General features: G+C 65.7%; 2 protein-coding genes across 4 annotated transcripts in view; one reads left to right on the forward strand and one right to left on the reverse strand.

The window, feature by feature from the left end:
* Positions 1-12,431, forward strand: NELFA (negative elongation factor complex member A; the record flags this gene model as incomplete). Of its 3 annotated transcripts, none has more annotated exons than XM_084233201.1 (11): positions 1-331; positions 7,260-7,431; positions 8,428-8,589; positions 9,187-9,299; positions 10,221-10,388; positions 10,468-10,537; positions 10,751-10,839; positions 11,355-11,463; positions 11,686-11,975; positions 12,073-12,172; positions 12,247-12,431. In XM_084233201.1, the coding sequence occupies exons 1-11, from the start codon at positions 122-124 to the stop codon at positions 12,429-12,431; spliced, it is 1,668 nt and encodes a 555-aa protein (XP_084089327.1). In that variant the 5' UTR covers positions 1-121. The 3 variants fall into 3 exon arrangements, with proteins under 3 accessions (XP_084089327.1, XP_084089328.1, XP_084089329.1); XM_084233202.1 differs by having other exon boundaries at positions 9,187-9,276; positions 10,258-10,388; XM_084233203.1 differs by lacking the exon at positions 8,428-8,589 and having other exon boundaries at positions 9,187-9,276; positions 10,258-10,388.
* Positions 12,432-15,317: 2,886 nt separating this feature from the next.
* Positions 15,318-18,196, reverse strand: part of NSD2 (nuclear receptor binding SET domain protein 2) — a gene marked incomplete at both ends in the record, with an annotated part of 28,809 nt that continues 25,930 nt past the window's right edge. Inside the window, 4 exons of the mRNA XM_084233510.1 lie at positions 15,318-15,589; positions 15,892-16,096; positions 16,345-16,451; positions 16,556-16,697. Of these exons, the coding sequence (XP_084089636.1) occupies positions 15,318-15,589; positions 15,892-16,096; positions 16,345-16,451; positions 16,556-16,697 (726 nt within the window). The remainder of the gene's footprint in view (positions 15,590-15,891; positions 16,097-16,344; positions 16,452-16,555; positions 16,698-18,196) is intronic.

Raw genomic sequence — 18,196 nt, forward strand, 5'->3', positions numbered from 1 at the left:
CGCCCGCCCGTCCCTCCCGGCCGACGCCCCGCCCAGGCCCCGCCCCCGACGCCATGTTGGGGTCCTGCGGCGCGTAGGTGTCTCCATAAGATGCCGGCGCGGCGGCGCCCGGCCCCCCAAGATGGCGTCCATGCGGGAGAGCGACACGGGCCTGTGGCTGCACAACAAGCTGGGGGCCACCGACGAGCTGTGGGCGCCGCCCAGCATCGCGTCCCTGCTCACGGCCGCGGTCATCGACAACATCCGCCTCTGCTTCCACGGCCTCTCCTCCGCCGTGAAGCTCAAGCTGCTGCTCGGGACGCTGCACCTCCCGCGCCGCGCGGTGGACGAGGTAGGGAGGCGGCTCCGCGGGCCGAGCGGACCGAACCCCCGGCCCCCCCGGCCCCCCCGGCCCCCCTCCTCCCGCCCCCCCGGCACCCCGCTCCCCCACAGCCCCCGCCCGCCCCCCCAGCTCCCCCAGAACCCCGCCCCCCGCTCCCCCCTTCACCCCGCCCCCGAGCGCGGAGCCGGGCGAGGGCCGTGACGCCGCTGGTCCCTCCGGGCTCCGGCGCCGCCTCTGCGGCCGTGGGGGGCGCGCGGCGTCCGGGGCGCGGGGGCGGGGGCCGGGGCGGGCGGCCTCGGCCCCCCGGCGGCCTGGGCATGGGGGCGCCCCCGGGGGCCGCTGGGGACCCCGGGACGGAGCTGGGAGACCCGCCCGGCCCGGCGGTCCGGCCCGAGCGCCCCTCGGTTGCTGGCGGGTCGCTTCGGCCGCCGCCGCCCTGGCAGTTGAGACCAGAACCGAATTTTGAATTTTATCAAACGCGTAAAATCCCGTCGCAGTGAGGCTCGCGGCCCCGACCGGACAGCCCCGCCCGCACCCCCAGCACCTCCCGTCCCCCCCCCCCCGTGACGCGCTGCGGGGTGCCTCGCGCTCCCGGCGAGCTTTGGGGGGCCGCCCCCTGGAAAGGGGGTGCAGCTGTTTTGTGCTTTCCTCTTTGGAGCGTTTGTTTCCTGATGGTGGTGGTGCCTCCTGAGCGCGGCTGTGGCACGCAAGCTGGCGGGGCACCTGCAGTATTTTTTTTTTTTTTTCAAGATTTATTTATGCACGCAAGAACTGGGGTGCAGGCCAGCGGTGCGGGGGTAAGAGGACGCCCCAGAGACAGAGTGGGGAGCAGAACAGGCAGACCGAGAGAAATCCACTGCTGAGGGAGCAGCGGGGAGACAGGAGAGGGCCGCCCCGCCTTGTGGGCATCTCTCTCTGGCGGGCGGGGTGGACCCGGCACTGCGGAGGCTGTGGACAGCTTCACGGCGCTGCGCTCAACCGCCTGCGCCACCAGGGAGGCCTCGCTAATTTTTTTTAAAAAGATTTTATTTATTTATTCAACAGCTGGGATACAAGGCAGAGGTGTGGGGGTGAGAGGATCCACCAGAGACAGTGGGGAGCAGAGCAGGCGGATCCCCTGAAACATGCTGCTGAGGGGAGCAGCGGGCGAGTCAGGAGAGGTCGTCTGTGCCATGTGTGCAGCAGCTCCCTGGCCGGGGATCGAACTCGTGCTGCAGTGGCTGCGAACAGCTTCATAGGTTGCGTCTTAATCCCTTGCGCCACCAGGCAGGCCCTGTCTCTTATTATAAGTTTTCATTAGCAAATCATAGTGCTTTCTTATTTTTAGGATTTTTTGTTTTAACTGATTCCTCTATAATGGGGGTTTTAGGATTTTTTTTAACTGATTCCTCTGTAATTGGGGATGTTTCTTTGTTTCCATACATTAGAAGGAGACGTGTTTTAGCTGTATTAACATTTGTCAGAGAATGTGGTCTACATTATTTCAGTCACCTGAAATCTAAGATTTGCTTAATGGCAAAGTATATGGTCAGTTTTTGTAGACCATGTATGAGCTTGAGAACCTTATTCTCTAGTTTTGAGATCCCTTGTGTTAGTGAGATCAAATTTGCTTGATCATATTGCATAGGTCTACTGTATTAAATTATCAAGTAGTGAGGAGTGTGTTGACCTCTATTATGAATTTAGTTTTTCTTCCTTACAAGTTTGTCAACTTTTGCTATAGTTGCCTGGTGAGCAGAGCCATGGATCTTTATGTAGCGTATTCTGTAGCTGATGTTTTTTCCTTAAAGTCTGTTTTTTCCTGGCATTTATTATATAGTTTTTTGTTGGCTTTCCTTCACTGATTTTTCTTTACACAGAGCTTGTGCTTTCGGACTGACCTTGTTACCAGAAAGTTTAGTGAAAGACTTCATTTAGCTAGACTGCTAAAGGACTGAGCCATTCTGGGTAATTTGCTTTTCTGAAGAGCATTTTTGTTTTTCATTTATTTTCTTAGTATGAAGAACTTTTCTAAAATATCTTTTTTTTTTTGTGAAAGATTTATTTATGCATATAAGAGCTGGGGTACAGGCCAGAGATGTGGGGGGTGAGAGGATTCACCAGAGACAGAGTGGGGAGCAGAACAGGCAGACTGACTGAAATCCACTGCTGAGGGGAGCAGCAGGTGAGCCAGGAGAGGTCTGCTGCACCATGTGGGTAGCTCCCTGGCTGGGGATCGAACTTGTGCTGCAGAGGCTGCGATTGCTTCATAGTGCGGTGCTTAACCCCTTGCGCCACCAGGGAGGCCCTCCAAAGTGTCTTAATTCACTTGTGTCTGTTCTTTATCTTCAGTTGTTTAAGGACCTGATGCCATCATTCTTAAGACCATATTTTTCTACATAGGACCATAGATGCAAGACCCGGAGGGACTCGAGGACTGGGTTGGATGTGTCCCATGCTATATGAGACACAGGTCTCCAGAGTCACCGAACCAATAGGGTGTGTGTGTTGGGGCAGGGGTGGGGAGGTAGAGGAGAGTTGTGTTTTGTTAAAAAAGAATGGACTGCTGTGATCCTGGCATCTGAAGTGCTGAGGCTGGAGAGCCATGAGAGCTGATCTAGGCCAAAGTCACCAGGCTGGAGACCTAAGAAATTCAAACCCAGCTCTGTGGTCAAGACAGGAGTGTCATCATGCCTTGTTCTGTTTATGTCTTAAGTTGATTGGATGAAGCCTGCCCACATGGGGGGGGGGCGGGGGCAGCAGTCAGCTTCATTCCTCCAGTTGAAATGTTAATCTCATCCACCCTCACAGACACTCCTGGTATCTTGTTTGAGCAGATGGCTGTGGTCAGTCCAGTGGACACATAAAACTGACAGCTATACACAGCATCTGCTATAACTTGTGTTCCTTAATGAAATCCCGAAGCCATCACTTGTTTGTGATGTGATCTGTATCTCCTTTTTTTTTAAAAGATTATTTTATTTATGCATAGAAGAACTAGGGTACAGGCCAGAGGTGTGTGTATGAGAGGAATCACCAGAGACAGCGGGGAGTAGAACAGGCAGGTCTACTGAAATCCACTGCTAAGGGGAGCAGCAGCCAAGGCAGGAGAGGTCTGCTGCGCCATGTGGGTAGCTCCCTGGCGGGGGATTGAACTCAAGCATAAGTGGCAGTGGCTGGTGATAGCTTGATAGCGCTGAGCCTTTAACCCCTGCGCCCCCAGGGAGGCCCTGATCTGTTCCTCTTAACAGCCAAGTGAGCAGTAGTTCTCAGCCAATACCAGGGAGGACTTTCCTCATTTGGTATTTTATTTTTTTCACTGAAGTTATAGAAATGAATTCAGGCCCCTCCTCTCTTTAGACTTCACTACCTGGTTAGGGCAGCAGGAATGAGGTCTTGAAGACGGAGGCAGAAGACGTCATACCTGCAGTGTTTGTTAACTGCAAAGTCTCAAAATGTAATAATGACTTCATGATGTTTTAGCTCTATTTGAAAGGACTGTGAGGAAACACTAATGAAGCCAGTGTCAACTCCAGAAGGAAGTTTTAGGGAGAACAGAGGTGACTGAGAGCTCCCCGCAGAGTCCTCTGGGCAGCCCTAAGGTTCGGTCATCACCGTCTGGGGGCCATGCGCGCATCAGCCAGGGCAGCGAACAGGATGCTGTGAGAGTGACATGCCCTAGCAAGCCCTTTTCTTCAGTCACTGTGGCCACCTTGCTCCCGGAGGGACTCTTTTTTTTTTTTTTTTTTTTTTTAAAGATTTATTTATTTATTTACGCAAGAACCGGGGTACAGGCCAGATGCGCAGGAGGGTGAGAGGACTCACCAGAGACAGAGCGGGGAGCAGAACAGGCAGACTGACGGAAACACACTGCTGAGGGGAGCGGCGGGCGAGACAGGAGAGGTCTGCTCGCCGTGTGGGACCCTCACTGGCCGACCAGGATGGAACCGGCGCTGCAGAGGCTGCGGACAGCTTCACAGCCCGCCGCTCAACCGCTGCGCCGCTGGGGGAGGCCCTGCTGGAGGGACTCTTGTCTGACTCAGCCTCTCGCAAGCTTCCCTATTGGATGTCTTGTCTGGAAGAGGGAGACGTCCCGCTCGGGCCTGACGCTCAGAAGCTGCCTCCAGGTCGTCAGACGCGCCACAGGCCTTCCGTTTCTGACAGCATGTTTTGGTGAAAAAAGGTTTTAAGTTTATCTTACGAAATTTGTTGGGTTTCTTGAAATCATGGTTGTAGTTCATCAGTTGTAGAAAACTCTCAGCAATCATCTCTTCAAATAATGGCTTCCAGCTGTTTTTCTTCTTGTCTCTGTGACTCTCCCTGGGGTGTGTGAGACTTCGCTGCTCCGCAGGGTCTCCGCTGTGTTCTCGAGTGAGTTCCTCTGCGGCCTCGCACCGCGTCTCCACTGCCTGTCTTTTCCTTCCTGCCCTTGCTTCTGTTTTACTTCTTTTTTTTTTTTTTTAATTTTTATAGAGGCATGTTTTATTTGTTTGTTTGTTTGTTTGTTTGTTTGTTTATTTATACAAGCACTGGGTACAGTCAGAAGCGCGGGAGGGTGAGAGAATCCACCAGAGCCAGAGCGGGGAGCAGAGCAGGCAGAAGGACCGAAGGACACTGCTGAGGGGAGCAGCGGGCGGCAGGAGAGGTCTGCGCGCCATGCGGGACCCTCCTCCGGTGGCCGGGGAGCAGCCGGGGATCGAACTGGCGCCGCAGAGGCCGCGGGCAGCTTCGCAGCCCAGCGCTCAGCCGCTGCGCCCCTGGGGGAGGCCCTGTCACCTAATTTTTGTAAGGCCTCTGAGCAAAGAATTTTTGGAATGTTATGAAGGGTTATTTCTTTTTGGAACAGTTTCCTGTGGTGCTGAAGCCGTGCGGGCTCACTGCCCCCGCTGCTGCCGGCCCTGGCTTGCGTCAGCTGGGCTGGCAGAGGTGCTTTGGAGTCTGTGCCTCCGGGTGGCGCTGTGGAGTCATGGGATGTGTTTACTTTGCCAAAGTGCTGACTTTGTGCCCACCGCGCGCCCCTGCAGTGCCTGAGGGCTCCCGGGCCCTGCCGTCAGCGCTGCTGCTGGCCCAGGTTTCCGTTTTCTCAGCTCAGCCGCCTGGCGGGATCCTTGTGTTCTCGCGGACGTCGCTGGCGGAGTTGGGCCTCTGGCCCCGTCTGTTGACTTCTCAGGCCTTGTCTGTATCGTGGCGTCTGGTCGTAGCATGTGCCCGTTCCCTTTGGTTCGCTGCCCTCGTGTGGCTCTGCAGGTGGCTCTGCAGAAAGCAACAAACTGAGTCAGGAGCGGACAGGGCCCCAAAACGGCAAGGCGGGGGGCCACCGGGGGGGGGGGCGGAAGGGCCACCCCTGCCTGGGCTGAGACCAGAGAGCCGCCAAAAAGCCCCGAAAGGCCTCCCCGGTGGCGCAGCGGTTGAGCGCTGGGTTGCGAAGCTGCCCGTGCCTGAGGAGCTGGTTCAATCCCCGGCTGCTCCCCGACCACGGGAGGAGGGTCCCGCATGGCGCGCAGACCTCTCCTGCCGCCCGCTGCTCCCCTCAGCAGTGTCCTTCGGTCCTTCTGCCTGCTCTGCTCCCCGCTCTGGCTCTGGTGAATCCTCTCACCCTCCCGCGCTTCTGACTGTGCCCAGTGCATGTATAAACAAACAAACAAACAAACAAATAAATAAAGCATGCCTCTATTAAAAAAAAAAAAAAAAAGAATATTACTTATAAAAAAAAAAAAAAGCCCCGAAAGGCTGAAAGCGAGGGCTCCGGCAGCACAACACCGCAAGGCGGGGGCCGGCGGCCAGACAAGGGGCAGTGCCCGCTAGGGGACAGGCCGCCGTCCGGGGGTCTCGCCTGCATGCGAAATTGCAAGAGCCGTCCGGCTCCAGGGACGGCCACCAGGGGCTCCGTCTTACCCACAGGGAGACGCGCTCGCCGTACCCACACGGGGCGGCTGCTCACCCGGAGCGCGCGGGGGGCCGGGGCGGGGGCGCCTGGTCGCCAGCAGCGCTGCCCGGCGCGGGCCGGCGTGAAGGCCCCTGGAGGCGGCGTCAGAGACACCCGGCGCTCACAGCTCTTGGGGGTCTGCGGGCGACGCCAACAGCAAACAGCCCTTTGCGTTGCCAGGCCCGGGACCCTTGGGGCTCCCCTCAGGCCACCGGCAGGGCGGAGGCCGTCCCGTCCCGCAGAGGTCTTTGGCTTCTCTCCTGCCGGCGCCGCTCTTCCTCTTTTCCCCGAGCCAGGAGCAGAGTCTCCCCGTCTCCTCGGAGGCTGGAGCCGTCTTCTCTCCCTCGGGCACTGGCGCCGACCCCGGCTCCCGGGCCCCCACGCCTGATCGGGCCACTCTTCAGTCCTGTGGGGGGTCGGCCCGTAGCCCGGGATGGGTCCAGTCCCGGGCGCAGGAGGCGGCTCTCCGTCACAGGGCTCCGAGGCGGGTCCCGGCAACAAGGCTCCGTGGGCCAGTGAGCCCGTCAGCTCCCAGCGCACGCCGGATGGGTCCCCCGTGGTGCGGGCGGGCGGCCGCCACACACAAGGGCTCTGAGGCCACCTGCCGCGGCTGCAGCGACGGAGACCTGCGGGGCCCCGTGCGGCGCCGCCCTGTGGTGCTGGCAGAGCTCGGGCTGGGGCGTGGGGGGTTCCTTGTGCCCTGTGCTGCCTGGCGGCCTCTGCTCTCCTCTGCGCTGGCGGGAGCGCACCAGGCCCCACCCATGCCCGGTGCGCCTCGGCCTCCTCGGCCCCTGGAGAAAGGCGGGCGCGCGCTCAGGGCCCGTCTGTCCTCTTGTGCCACCGCCCCTGGGGGCCCTCGGGAGCCTGGGGCGCTGGGTGTCCATGGGCAAGGCCCCCCTCGCTTGCAGCAGCGGTCGGCCGGCAGGTCATGGAGAAGGCGGGGGGGTGGGGGCAGCTCGGGCAGGACAGTCCCCGCTGCTCCCCGCCCGGTGGAGGGGGCTGCCCCTGAGCACCGGCCCTGCTTTCTCCCAGATGAAGGGTGCCCTGACTGAAATCATCCAGCTCGCCACCCTGGACTCGGACCCCTGGGTGCTCATGGTTGCGGACATTCTTAAGTCCTTCCCCGACACCGGCTCGCTTAACCTTGACCTCGAAGAGCAGAACCCCAACGTCCAGGACATCCTGGGAGAGCTCAGAGAGAAGGGTACGGCGCGCCGTTTGCTGGGGTCGGGGGCCGGAAACTGGCCTTGTGCACCCGCCTGCGAGGGAGCTGACCTCAGGGCTGTCGGGGGCCGCCCCAGGGGGTTCTGCGCGCCCGCCCTGCCCTCCTGGACGCGGGGTGTCTCCGCCCGTTGCCCGCACGGGCTGCCCATCCTCACTGAGGGCGCCCAGAGACGCGTCCTGGAGACGCCAGTTGGGTCATTTGGAGCAGGAATGCACCCCCGAGGGGCTGTTTGCAGAGCGCGGGAGAGACACGGCGCCTCCCTGGCTTCCTCTCCCTCCGGAGCGAGGGCGCCACGGCCCTTCCAGACGCCCGTGCCTGCCCCACGGCGGCCCTGCCCCCTCGCCAGGAGGCTCCCGGCTTCGTTTCCTGTGCTGCTGCCTGCGCGGCAGAGAAACTCCCAGAGCTTTGGGAAGCAGACCCTGGGGGTGGCTCAAGGAGGGCCCAGGGGGGTCCACCCCCACCTGGGTGACCTGTTCCAGGCAGCAGGGCCCGGCTCTGTCCTCTGCTCGAGGCGGGCTTCTGGGCATTCGGGGTGATCAGGAGGCCGGGAACGTGCTGGGCTGCCCTCCAGGGCAGTTCCTCGCCTCCCTCGGGCCGGGGGAGCCCCTCTTGGGTGTCAGGCCCACCCGGGATGTGCGGGCTGCTGCTTCTGCAGACCGGGGGCCAGGCGCGGCCAGGAGAGGCTTCTGACCGGGCCTGAGAAGCCTGGAGCTTCATGGACAGGCCTGGCCTCCCGAGGGCGCTGCCCAGCCAGGTCTGCTGTAAAAAGCTCCTGGGCTCCCCGCAGGAGGATACCCGCCCGGGGCAGCGCAGGGCCCGGTTGCTGGGAGGGGGCGGAGGTGCGTTGGTGGGCGCTACTTTTCTGTGGGTGCCGCTTGTCTGTGGGTGCCATGGCGGGTCTGCGGCTCGAGCAGAAGCCGCGTGGCTCACGCTGTGCGGGGCCCCGACGCGCCTGGGGCCTTCCCGACCGCGCAGTGAACGAGTGCGAGGCGTCGGCCATGCTGCCGCTGGAGTGCCAGTACCTGAACAAGAACGCCCTGACCACGCTGGCCGGGCCCCTCACGCCGCCGGTGAAGCACTTCCAGCTGAAGAGGAAGCCGAAGAGCGCCACGCTGCGGGCCGAGCTGCTGCAGAAGTGTGAGTGCGCGGGGGCGAGGGGGCGCGGGGGCGAGGGGGGCGCGGGGGGCGCGGGGCGGCCCTGAGCGGACGGCCCCTTCGTCTGTCTCCCCGGCTCCGGCTGGGTCCGTGGAGGTGCCGCGAGGCGGCCTGTCCTGGAACCTGCCCGGAGCCAGCGTGGCTGCCGCGGGACCGCCCTTGACCCCGAGCCGTGTGGGCCGTGCGCTCGCGGGGTTCCTGGCGGCGGGGAGGGGTCCCACACGCGTGCGGGGTGCTCGGGGAGACGGCCCTGCACCCGTGGGCGGTCTCGGCGCCTTGCAGAAGCCACGCGGCTCCCGCTCAGGACAGGTGCTGGGCGCCGGCGCTGCCCCCGCCGCAGGACCCGCGCCTCGGGCGGGAGCCACCGCCAGGACCCGGCTCGGCGCCGGGGCGCCACCCTCGCCGCCCTCACCCGCGGCCTGCACAGACGCTGTCCCCTGGGGCGGCCTGAGCGGCGTCCCCGCAACCACGTGGACCCGTGCGGAAACGCGCCGTGCGTGCGTGCGTGCGTGGCTCGGGGCTCGCCGCCCTGCGCCGGGGCCACCGGGGGCACCCTGTCACCTGATTTCTTGCCCACAGCCACGGAGACCGCCCAGCAGCTGAAAAGGAGCGCGGGGGTGCCCTTCCACGCCAAGGGCCGCGGGCTGCTCCGCAAGATGGACACCACCAGTAAGCCGCTGCCGCCCCCTCCTGTGGGCCACGGCCTCTCCTTGGGCCGCGGGGGTGCACCCAAAAGATACTGTTTTCCCTCGTTCACGATGCCAGATCAGGGTGAGGCCCCAAGCGCCTCTCGGGCCTGTTGAGCCGAGGAGAGCCTGGGCGGGGTAGCCGCTCCCAGCGCCACGGGCCCGCGGGGAGCCTGTCTGCCTGCACCCTGAGCCGGCCGTTGGCCCCACGCCGGCGCTCCAGCCCGCGTCTTTGTCTGGTTTGGGGACAGAAAGCCCAGCCCCGTCCTGCCAGAGAGCGTCTGAGGGGAGACGGCGGGCTGCCGCTGGGAGGCCTCATCCCCGCTGCCCGCTGCCCGCTGCCCGCTGGGGCCTGGCCAGCCCTGTGCCCGTGCCCCTTGGGTCACTTGCAGCGGTCACCGGCAGGCCCACGCTCTGGATGTGCTCCCGCAGGGCCTGCCTCTGGGTGGCCCCGGCCTCACCTCAGCACGGTGGCTGCAGGCGGCCTTGGCAGCTCGGGCAGCCTGCCTGTCCTCGTCTCCGTGCCCGGCGGGGCACCCGGGAACCCAGAGGACGAGGCAGCGTGTCCTTGCAGCCTCCTGGGGGGGGGGGCTGCACTCAGTGGGCGGTCCCGGCCCCTCGGCCGTGCCCAGCCGTCGCGTAGGGCAGGGGGAGGGGCGCGGCTGCCCGGGCCAGCCTTTCTCGGGCTAGCGGCCAGGTGGGCCCTGGGGCCCTGACAGGCAGGACCAGGCTCAGAGGAGAGGGGCCCCCGCTGCGCAGTGTGGGTGACGTGCCGGGGGAGGGTCTGCATGGGCGCGTGTCCGGCGTTTGCCGGAGTCCACAGGTCGGCAGTGACGTCGCTGCCCGCTGGCTGGCGCCCGCCCCAGTGCTTGGCCGCGGGGACGGAGAGGGGGCCTCATCTGCTAGGGCGCGGGGGCACCCCGACAGCCCTGGCTCACCGCCACTCGCCGCCTCCCCTCTGCAGCCCCGCTCAAAGGCATCCCCAAGCAGGCCCCGTTCCGGAGCCCGACCACCCCCAGCGTCTTCAGCCCCGCCGGGAACAGGACCCCCATCCCGCCCTCGCGGACGCCTCTGCGCAAGGAGCGGGGAGTGAAGGTGGGCGCCCCTCCACGTCCTGGGCCCCGGGGCATGCCTGGTGCCCGCCTGCCACTGAGGGCGGCCTCTCTGTTGGCAGCTGCTCGACATCTCGGAGCTGGACATGGTGGGCGCCGGCCGCGAGGCCAAGAGGAGGAGGAAGACGCTCGGTGCGTGCTCGGTGCTGCCCGTGGGGCCGGGGGCCGCCTTCTGCCCCCCCCTGCCCTCTCGCGGGTGCCCCTCCGAGGATGAGCCGTTGGCGCTGGGCGCGGGGGGCCCTGTTCACCCCGCTTCGACCCGGCGCCCGCGGCAGAAGCCGCCCTGGGGGCTCGGGCCTGTCCGTGGGGGGCGGCCCCGGCCTGACGGCGCCCGCTCTGCGGCAGATGCGGACGTGGTGGAGAAGCCGGCCAAGGAGGAGACCGTCATCGAAAACGCCACCCCCGACTACGCGGCCGGCCTGGTGTCCACTCAGGTAGCCCAGCGCCTCCGGGCCTCGTGGCCGCCCGTGGGCCCCTCGTTCCCGCTGCGTGTGCACGCGTGGGCGGGTGGCTGAGCCGCTGCCCGCTGGGGCCCTGACGCGGGCAGCACAGCTGTGGGCTCGCGGCCTCCTCACCACTGCAGCTTGGCGTTCCCTCCGTCCGGCAGCGGCGGGCACTGGGGGGCCGGGGGGCCAGACGCGGCCCCCATGAGCTCCGCTGCACTGCTTGGAGGCCCTCGCTGCTGGGCACACCCACAGGCGCCTTGGCGGCGGCGGCGGCTCCTGGGCGCCGGGCTGCTGTCCTCGCGTGCCGAACTGGGTGTCCTTGGCACGGGCCTGTCCACCTGCACCGGCGCTCGTGGTAACGTGGTGCTGTGGGGCGTCTCCTTCCCAGGCGCCCTGCTGTGGCCAGGCAGAGGCTAGGCAGCGCCCGCATGCAGGGGCTGGACCGGCGGGGGGCGTCTGTTGGGGCCCACAGCCCAGCCTCCATGAGCCCCGCTGTCTTCCAGAAACTCGGGTCTCTGAACGAGCCCGCACTGCCCTCTACGAGCTACCTGCCAGCGACACCCAGCGTGGTCCCGGCCTCCTCCTACATCCCCAGCTCGGAGACCCCGCCGGGTGAGTGGGCTGCGGGATGGCAGCGCCGGCCAGGACCCCGGCACGCCTTTGGAGGCCAGGACTTCGGTGTCTTTTGTGACCAGCGCAGGTTTCCAGGGAAAATGTTTTCAGCTGCGTTGCCCTTTCTGGGGACAGACGGGCCACTTAGAGTAGGGGTGTTGGCACCGCCCGGGAGAGCGGCCCGGCCCCCAGCACCCCTCACCTGTCTAACTCTCCCTGCAGCTTCATCTGCTCGGGAGACCAGCCTGCAGGCCAGCCGGCCCCCCGAGGAGCCCAGCACCCCCGGCCCTGCTCTGCCCACGCAGTTCAAGCAGAGGGCGCCCATGTACAACAGCGGCCTGAGCCCAGCCGCGCCCGCGCCCCCGCCTGAAGCTCCCGCCTCACCCCTGACACCCACCACGCCCCCAGCCGTCGCCCCAGCCTCCCAGACGCCGCCGGTGGCCATGGTGACCTCACAGACCCAGCCCCTGGCCCAGCAGCAGCAGCAGCCCAAGAAGAACCTCTCTCTCACGGTAGGAGTGGCCTCTGGCGAGGGGCCCGCCGGGATGGGGGTGGGAGGGGTGGGCAGCACACGGGGCCCTGGCACCCACACCCCGCCTGGACTTGCAGAAGGAACAGATACTGGCCGCACGGGAGATGTTCAAGACGGCCAACAAGGTGACGCGGCCCGAGAAGGCCCTCATCCTGGGCTTCATGGCCGGCTCCCGAGGTGGGTGCTTGGGGCCGGGGCGGGGGGCGGGGTGTGGGGCGGGCGGCGCCTGCCCATGGCCCTGCTCTCCGCAGAGAACCCGTGCCAGGAGCAGGGCGACGTGATCCAGATCAAGCTGAGCGAGCACACGGAGGACCTGCCCAAAGCCGACAGCCAGGGCAGCACCACCATGCTGGTGGACACCGTGTTCGAGATGAACTACACCACGGGCCAGTGGACGCGCTTCAAGAAGTACAAGCCCATGGCCAACGTGTCCTAGGCCGCCCGCCCGGGCTGCGCCGTCGGCGCTCGGAGGGTCGGACTGAGTTTTTAAAATTTTCCCGGGGTTACCTTCGGTGCGATGAGACGCTTTTCTGTATTCCGTGATTCTATTTTCAATGTTGACGTTAACCCAGAACGTTCGAACTTCCCGATCCCAGCTGCGGCTTTCTGCCTGTTCGTCTTTCTACCTTTTTAAAAATTTTTTCTTAGATTCCACTGGCCGTGCAGGGGGGGCTTTCCTCGCTGTTGCGGCGGCCTCTCCCTCCCCCCCACAAGCTTGAGGGGCCCCAAGGTGGCGCCTGGTGCTGCCGAGACAGGGTGGGGGCCCCGCCGGGGCCGGGGGCCGGGGCCTGTCCGTCGTGGCTGGGGAGACCCACCTCGGGCGCCTGTTCTCGCGTGGAGACCCCCGGAGTCATTAAAACAGCGTTTCTAAAGCGAGCGCCTGCAGCCGGCCTGTCCTCTGCTCCCGGGCCCGGCTCCTCGGGGCGCCCATGGGCGGGGTCCTGGGCCCAGAGGCCGGCGCGTCTGGCCGCGCCCCCTTCAGCAGCCCCCGGGAAGGGAGCGTTCCGGGGCCAGCGCCACCCCGCGGGCTGAGGTCTGGGCGGGCGCCTCCCCTCGGGAGTGCGACCCCAGATACAAGAAGGCGTGGAAAAGGGCCTTTAAATGGTTTTAATACAAAAATACTTAGACGCAACTTTCCAAACACAACTTCGCTCGCGATGCTCTCGCCCCGGCGGCAGCCTCACCCCTACGGTCCCGCCTCGTCCCGCCGCGCCCCCCACCCCCCAGCCAATGTCAAGCTTTTAGGCCTGTCCGGGCCAGCGCCGGCACCGTGCGCCCTGGAGGGCCCGGCCTCGCCGCCAGCGGGCACGTGCCCGTTCCCGTTGCATTTCCGAGGGGCTTTCCAGCTCGGCGCGGGCACCCGAGGGCGGCGCTTTCCTCCGGCTCACCCGGCGGCGCTCTGCTGGCGGGGCCCACAGTTTGGCAATGGACGGTCGTTTGTTACTTTGAAACGGGCGTGTCATTCCTGAAAACGCCTCCGAGGGCAGGTCAACGCGAGCGTCCCGGGGGGGTGGGGGTGGGGGTGGGGGGCCGTGTCCTGGGGCCACGGCACGGCGGCTCCCCTGGGCGCCTTGTACCCGGCAGCTCCTCGCGGGCTGTCCTCCAGAGCCGTTAGTGTTGTTCGGTCGCTCGCGGCTTGGTGTTGAAGGGGCGGCCACGTCGCAGTGACCCTTCGGGCACGGCCGTGGGAGTCAGAGAACGGGGCGCGCCAGCGCCGCGCAGCAGTCAGAGGTTTCACCGTCGAGTGCGAAAGTGAGTTCACGTTTCCCAGCGCGCACGGCAGACCCGCTCGGCGTTCTGTGTCGGGGGAGGACAGGCTGCTCGGCCGGGCCTGTCGCCAGCACCACAGCGCTCCACACAGGGGCGTCGGTTTGTCAACTGGTCCAGTACTTCCTCGGGCGACGGTCTCGGGTCCCCACGCTTCACCCGCCAAGCGCGTCTGCACAGCTGACGGGGCCGGTCACCGGCTCGCGCCTTCCCGGGTCTTCTGCGGGGCTGTGCCCCAGGTCACCGGGGGCGTCGGGGGGCAGCTGGTCAGGACACAGCAGAGGCGTGGAACCCGAGCCCCCACAAGCCTCCCTTGGGGAGCAGAGCCTTGCTGGGGTGAGCGCAGCCTGGGGGCGGCCACGCCCCACGGGCTCCCCCCCAAAGCTGTGAGCAACGGAAGGGGCCGCTGGCCCAGCCGCACCGAGGCGGCCGTCCCTGCGGATGGCGTGTCAAGTCCTGCAGATCAGATGACCTTTCAGGGGACGCCGAGAAAACGCCTAAAAGGCACCTGCTGCCGAGTCCCCTCCCAGCGTGGCGGCCCGAGGGTCCTGAGGGTCAAGCGCAGCTCCAGCAAGGACCAGGACTCCACAGAAGCGGCACCTCTGAGAAGAAACCTCGGGGGCCATGGCTCCCCGGGGACAGCCCCACCCGAGGGAGGAGGTGGCAGTGGCTGGAAACGCCAGCGGCTCTGGGGTGTCTCCTCAGGCCCTGGAAAGAGACTTCGCAGAAAGAGCAGCTCCTGCCAACCGGGTCCCGGGGGGTGCACCGGGTCGTGCCCGGGAGGCAGAACACAGCTCAGCACCCACGCGCCCCAAGTCGCCACGGGCAAGCTCGGGGGGTCCCCCAGTTCATTCCTTCACAGCGAGGACGCAGGGGCGCGTCAGAAAGTACACATTTCAGTCGGTGGTATTTGTGGAACAAGTTTAGCAAAAAACATATTGCGAATAAAAGCCAGAAACTGGTAAAGAAAATCCAAGTGGAAACAGCCCTCCGGGGCGCCCGGGCGGGACGCAGGAGCCCATCTTGCTCACGTCCACGCGAGCAAAGGGGGGCTCCCACGGATGCCGACGCCCTCAGCCACCCGGACGGAGAAGCATCTTGAGGCAAACTTCACATTAGTACAAAACACCCACGACAGCTGTTCGCGCGCGGCGCGGCCACGGCCCGGCTCCAAGGAACCCGGGGCTGAGCCTCGGCCGGGCCGGGCCGGTCTCCTGAGTGGTGGCGCCAGGGAAGAGGCGGCAGGACACGGCGAAGGTCCGAGAGCAGAGCGCGCCCCGGGCCACGGACTAGACTAGACACTCCGGGCGAGAGAAAACCGTCTCACAGGCCAGTTCGTCGTCAACAACTTTAACCTAAAAACGGGGCGGGGGGAGCCTCGACATTCTCGGGGCTCCAAGTGCAGCGGTGACGGGGGACGGCTGGACCTTCCGAGCCAGCAGCCGAGGGCGCCGGGGCGGCTCAGCGGGGGCCAGGCGTCCCCCGCTCCCGAGCGGGCCCAGCCATCCGTCCTCCCCGCTGGGCCACGGCGCCCCGGGCCGGCCGCCGCCCGGCACTACTTGGCCTCCGGGACCCTCCGCCAGCGCCGCCGCCGCCGCCGCCGCCCCTTGGCCTTGGCCGGCCCCGGGCAGCGCGGCTCGGGCTTGGCGCTCCGGGCCGCGTCGGCGCCGAGGTCGTGCTCGCAGCAGTAGGCGCGCCCGTCCTGGGTGGCGCGGAAGGCCGTGCCCTCGAGGTGCTCCTTGCAGAACGAGTTGGGGCAGAGGTGGCAGAAGGCGGCCGAGGGCTTGCCGCACACGTCGCAGTGGTGCCACGGGCACTCCCACTTCCCTGCAACGGGACACGCGGGTCAGCAAGGGGCCGGCCACGGGTCTGCACGGGCCCCGGGGCCGCTCGGTGGACACCCCGGGGGGCGGGCGACGGCGCCGACCAGCCCTAGCGGCGGCCCGGGACGGCCCGTGCGGGCGCCTCCTGGCTCAGAACCCCCTTCTCGCGCCGCCGGCTCTCCCCCGCCCGCCGCCCCCCGTCTTCACAAACATCGGATGTTCCCTGCCGGGCGCCTCCGCACCCTGCCCCGGGGAAGGGCCCCTCTCCGCTCCCCCAACACCCGGGCCCAGGGCGGCGCCACCCACCGAAGGGCCGCTTGCCCAGGCCCAGGCAGGACAGGTGGTAGGCCTTGGTGCAGAGCCGCCGGTCGCACAGCACCAGCTGGCCGCCGTCGCCGCAGCGGAAACACTCGTCCTCCGACTGCTTGCGGCCCTCGCCCCGCGCGCGCCGCCGCCGCTGCTTCTTCTTGCCCTTCTTGCCCTTGTCCTCGGCGGAGAGGGGCGCTGAGGTCTGGAGGGAGAACCCCACACCCTCACTGGGAAGCCCTGGCCACCCAGCGCCGCCCCCGGGGAGGGCGCGAGGCAGACGCGACCCGAGCGCCGCCGCCGTGGAGAGGCGCGTGGCCGCGGAGCTGGGCCGCCCGGCCAGCGGGCCCCGGAAACAGAGAGGCTGGGTCGGGTTCGCCCCGCGCCCCAGAGGTAGCTCTCGCCGGCCGTCGGCAGCGCGTGCCCGGGAGGGCGGGCGCCCGGCAGCCTCACCTTGGGCCTGTCCCCCAGGAACCCGCTGCAGTTGGAGGCGCCGCAGCGGCAGACGGTCTTCTCGTTGCCCAGACAGTCGAGGTTGTAGTTGAAGGTCAGCTCCGTGCCTGGGGGGAGGAGGCAGACGGCACCTGCCACGGCCGCCCCTTGCCCCGCCCCCCGCGGGCCCCGCCCCCACGCGGGAGCCCCGCGGACCCGCCGCCGGCCGCACCTGCGGGGATGTCACACACGGCGAAGAGGCCCACGCGCGTGTCGCCGTTGACCGTCCACTTGAGGGTCTCGCAGTTGGGCTGGCAGCTGTGGTTCATGAACCGGGAATAGTTCCCCTTGGGACCGGCGTCGATGATGCGGTCCTGGAAGGCAGGACCCCATCTCAGCAGGGCCCGCATGGCGCTCGGCACGCCCCGGCGCCCCGGGAACAGGGCGGACAGTAGGTGTCGTACTGGAAACCACGGTGGCCTGTGTCCACTTAGACAGGACGCGCCCAAACCAGTTCCGTTTTTCTCGCTCCCGCAGGGCAGGTCGGGACCACACGGAAAGGACCAAGCCCGAGGAGCAGGGCAGGAGGACCCTGCGCCAGCACTGCAGCGGCCGCCCCGACACCCCAGGCCAGCTGCCCACAGGGCCGCGCTCAGGCCCCTCGGCAGCCCGGTGGGCGCCCCCTCACCCACGGGGCCATGCCTGGGCCGGGATGGCCACTGCACCATGCAGGGGGCGCCGCAGTCGAGCAGGCCGCAGGCCGGAGGTGCAGGTGCCGGCTGCCGCCCTGCCAGCGTCGTGCCCAACAGTCGGGGCCTGTCACAAGGCCAGGCGGGCGCCGTAGCCAGATCCAGCAGCCTGTCAGCCCCGGCCGAAGCCGACGGCCTCACTCGAGCTGAGGAAGTTTCCCTCTACCCTAGGCTCCTGCGGGTCTTCACCAGGGTCAGGTTTAAATTCTCGCAAGCAATTGCTCCTGATCCACAAAGACAAAGGACGTGTCGTCCTCAGGGGACAAACGCCCTCTCCCGGGTCCTCACACCTCGGGCTTGCCCACAGGGGCTTCTTGCTCAGCTGTTCCCGCCTCCCCGACATCCAAGCAACTGCTTGGTCTTCGATCCCATTACGACTGTGGGAGCCGCGGGGCCGTCTCTGCCCTGGCCGGACAGGCAGCTTCCGGGTCACCTTCCTCACCTGGGGCCCTGCCCAGGGGCAGCCTCAACTCCCCTTGTCTGGGAACCACGTTTACAACTTTGACGTCGCCTGGCGTTCCTTTGGGGTTTCGCGGCACCTTTCAGAACCTGTTTCTCACCGAGGGCAGGGCACCCGGCTCTGCCCAGCAACCCCGTCTGAAAATAGTTAGTGGTCAGTGGCCCCTGGCCTCCCGTTGCCAGGAGGCACCTACTTCGTTTGTGTGTATAGTTTTAAAGCCTTTCATTACAAGGCAGTGGTTCTGCTTTTCTGTTTGTTGACAACCGTGTCAACACTGGCTGCCCTTCAGACTGTCCTCGCACTCACACCCGGCTGCCGCCCTCAGCACCCACCAGCCCGCTGCTACTGCCAGCAAACCGGCCGGAGCCCTCCTCCCTCACGGCCACCATGGCAGTCCATCAGGAGCAACACTTGCTGTTACTCCAGATGTGCTTTGGCACTCCAACTTGATTAGTTCTGATTCCTGGACACTAGTGATGAATTTATTCTAATCTCCACTCGCGTCCCACTTTGGGGCCGTGGGGGCCACATGTCAGGCGCACAACATGCCCGGCGCCCTTGCCTGTTTCTGTGCGTCACCGCCAGCCTGGCTCTTCACACTGGACTCTGGAATCGTAGCCCGTCTCAATCTTGATTCTTAGTCTAAAAATTTAAGCCGTTTACA

The sequence above is a fragment of the Talpa europaea genome (assembly GCF_964194135.1).
Source record: "Talpa europaea genome assembly, chromosome: 5".
NCBI lineage: Eukaryota > Metazoa > Chordata > Mammalia > Eulipotyphla > Talpidae > Talpa > Talpa europaea.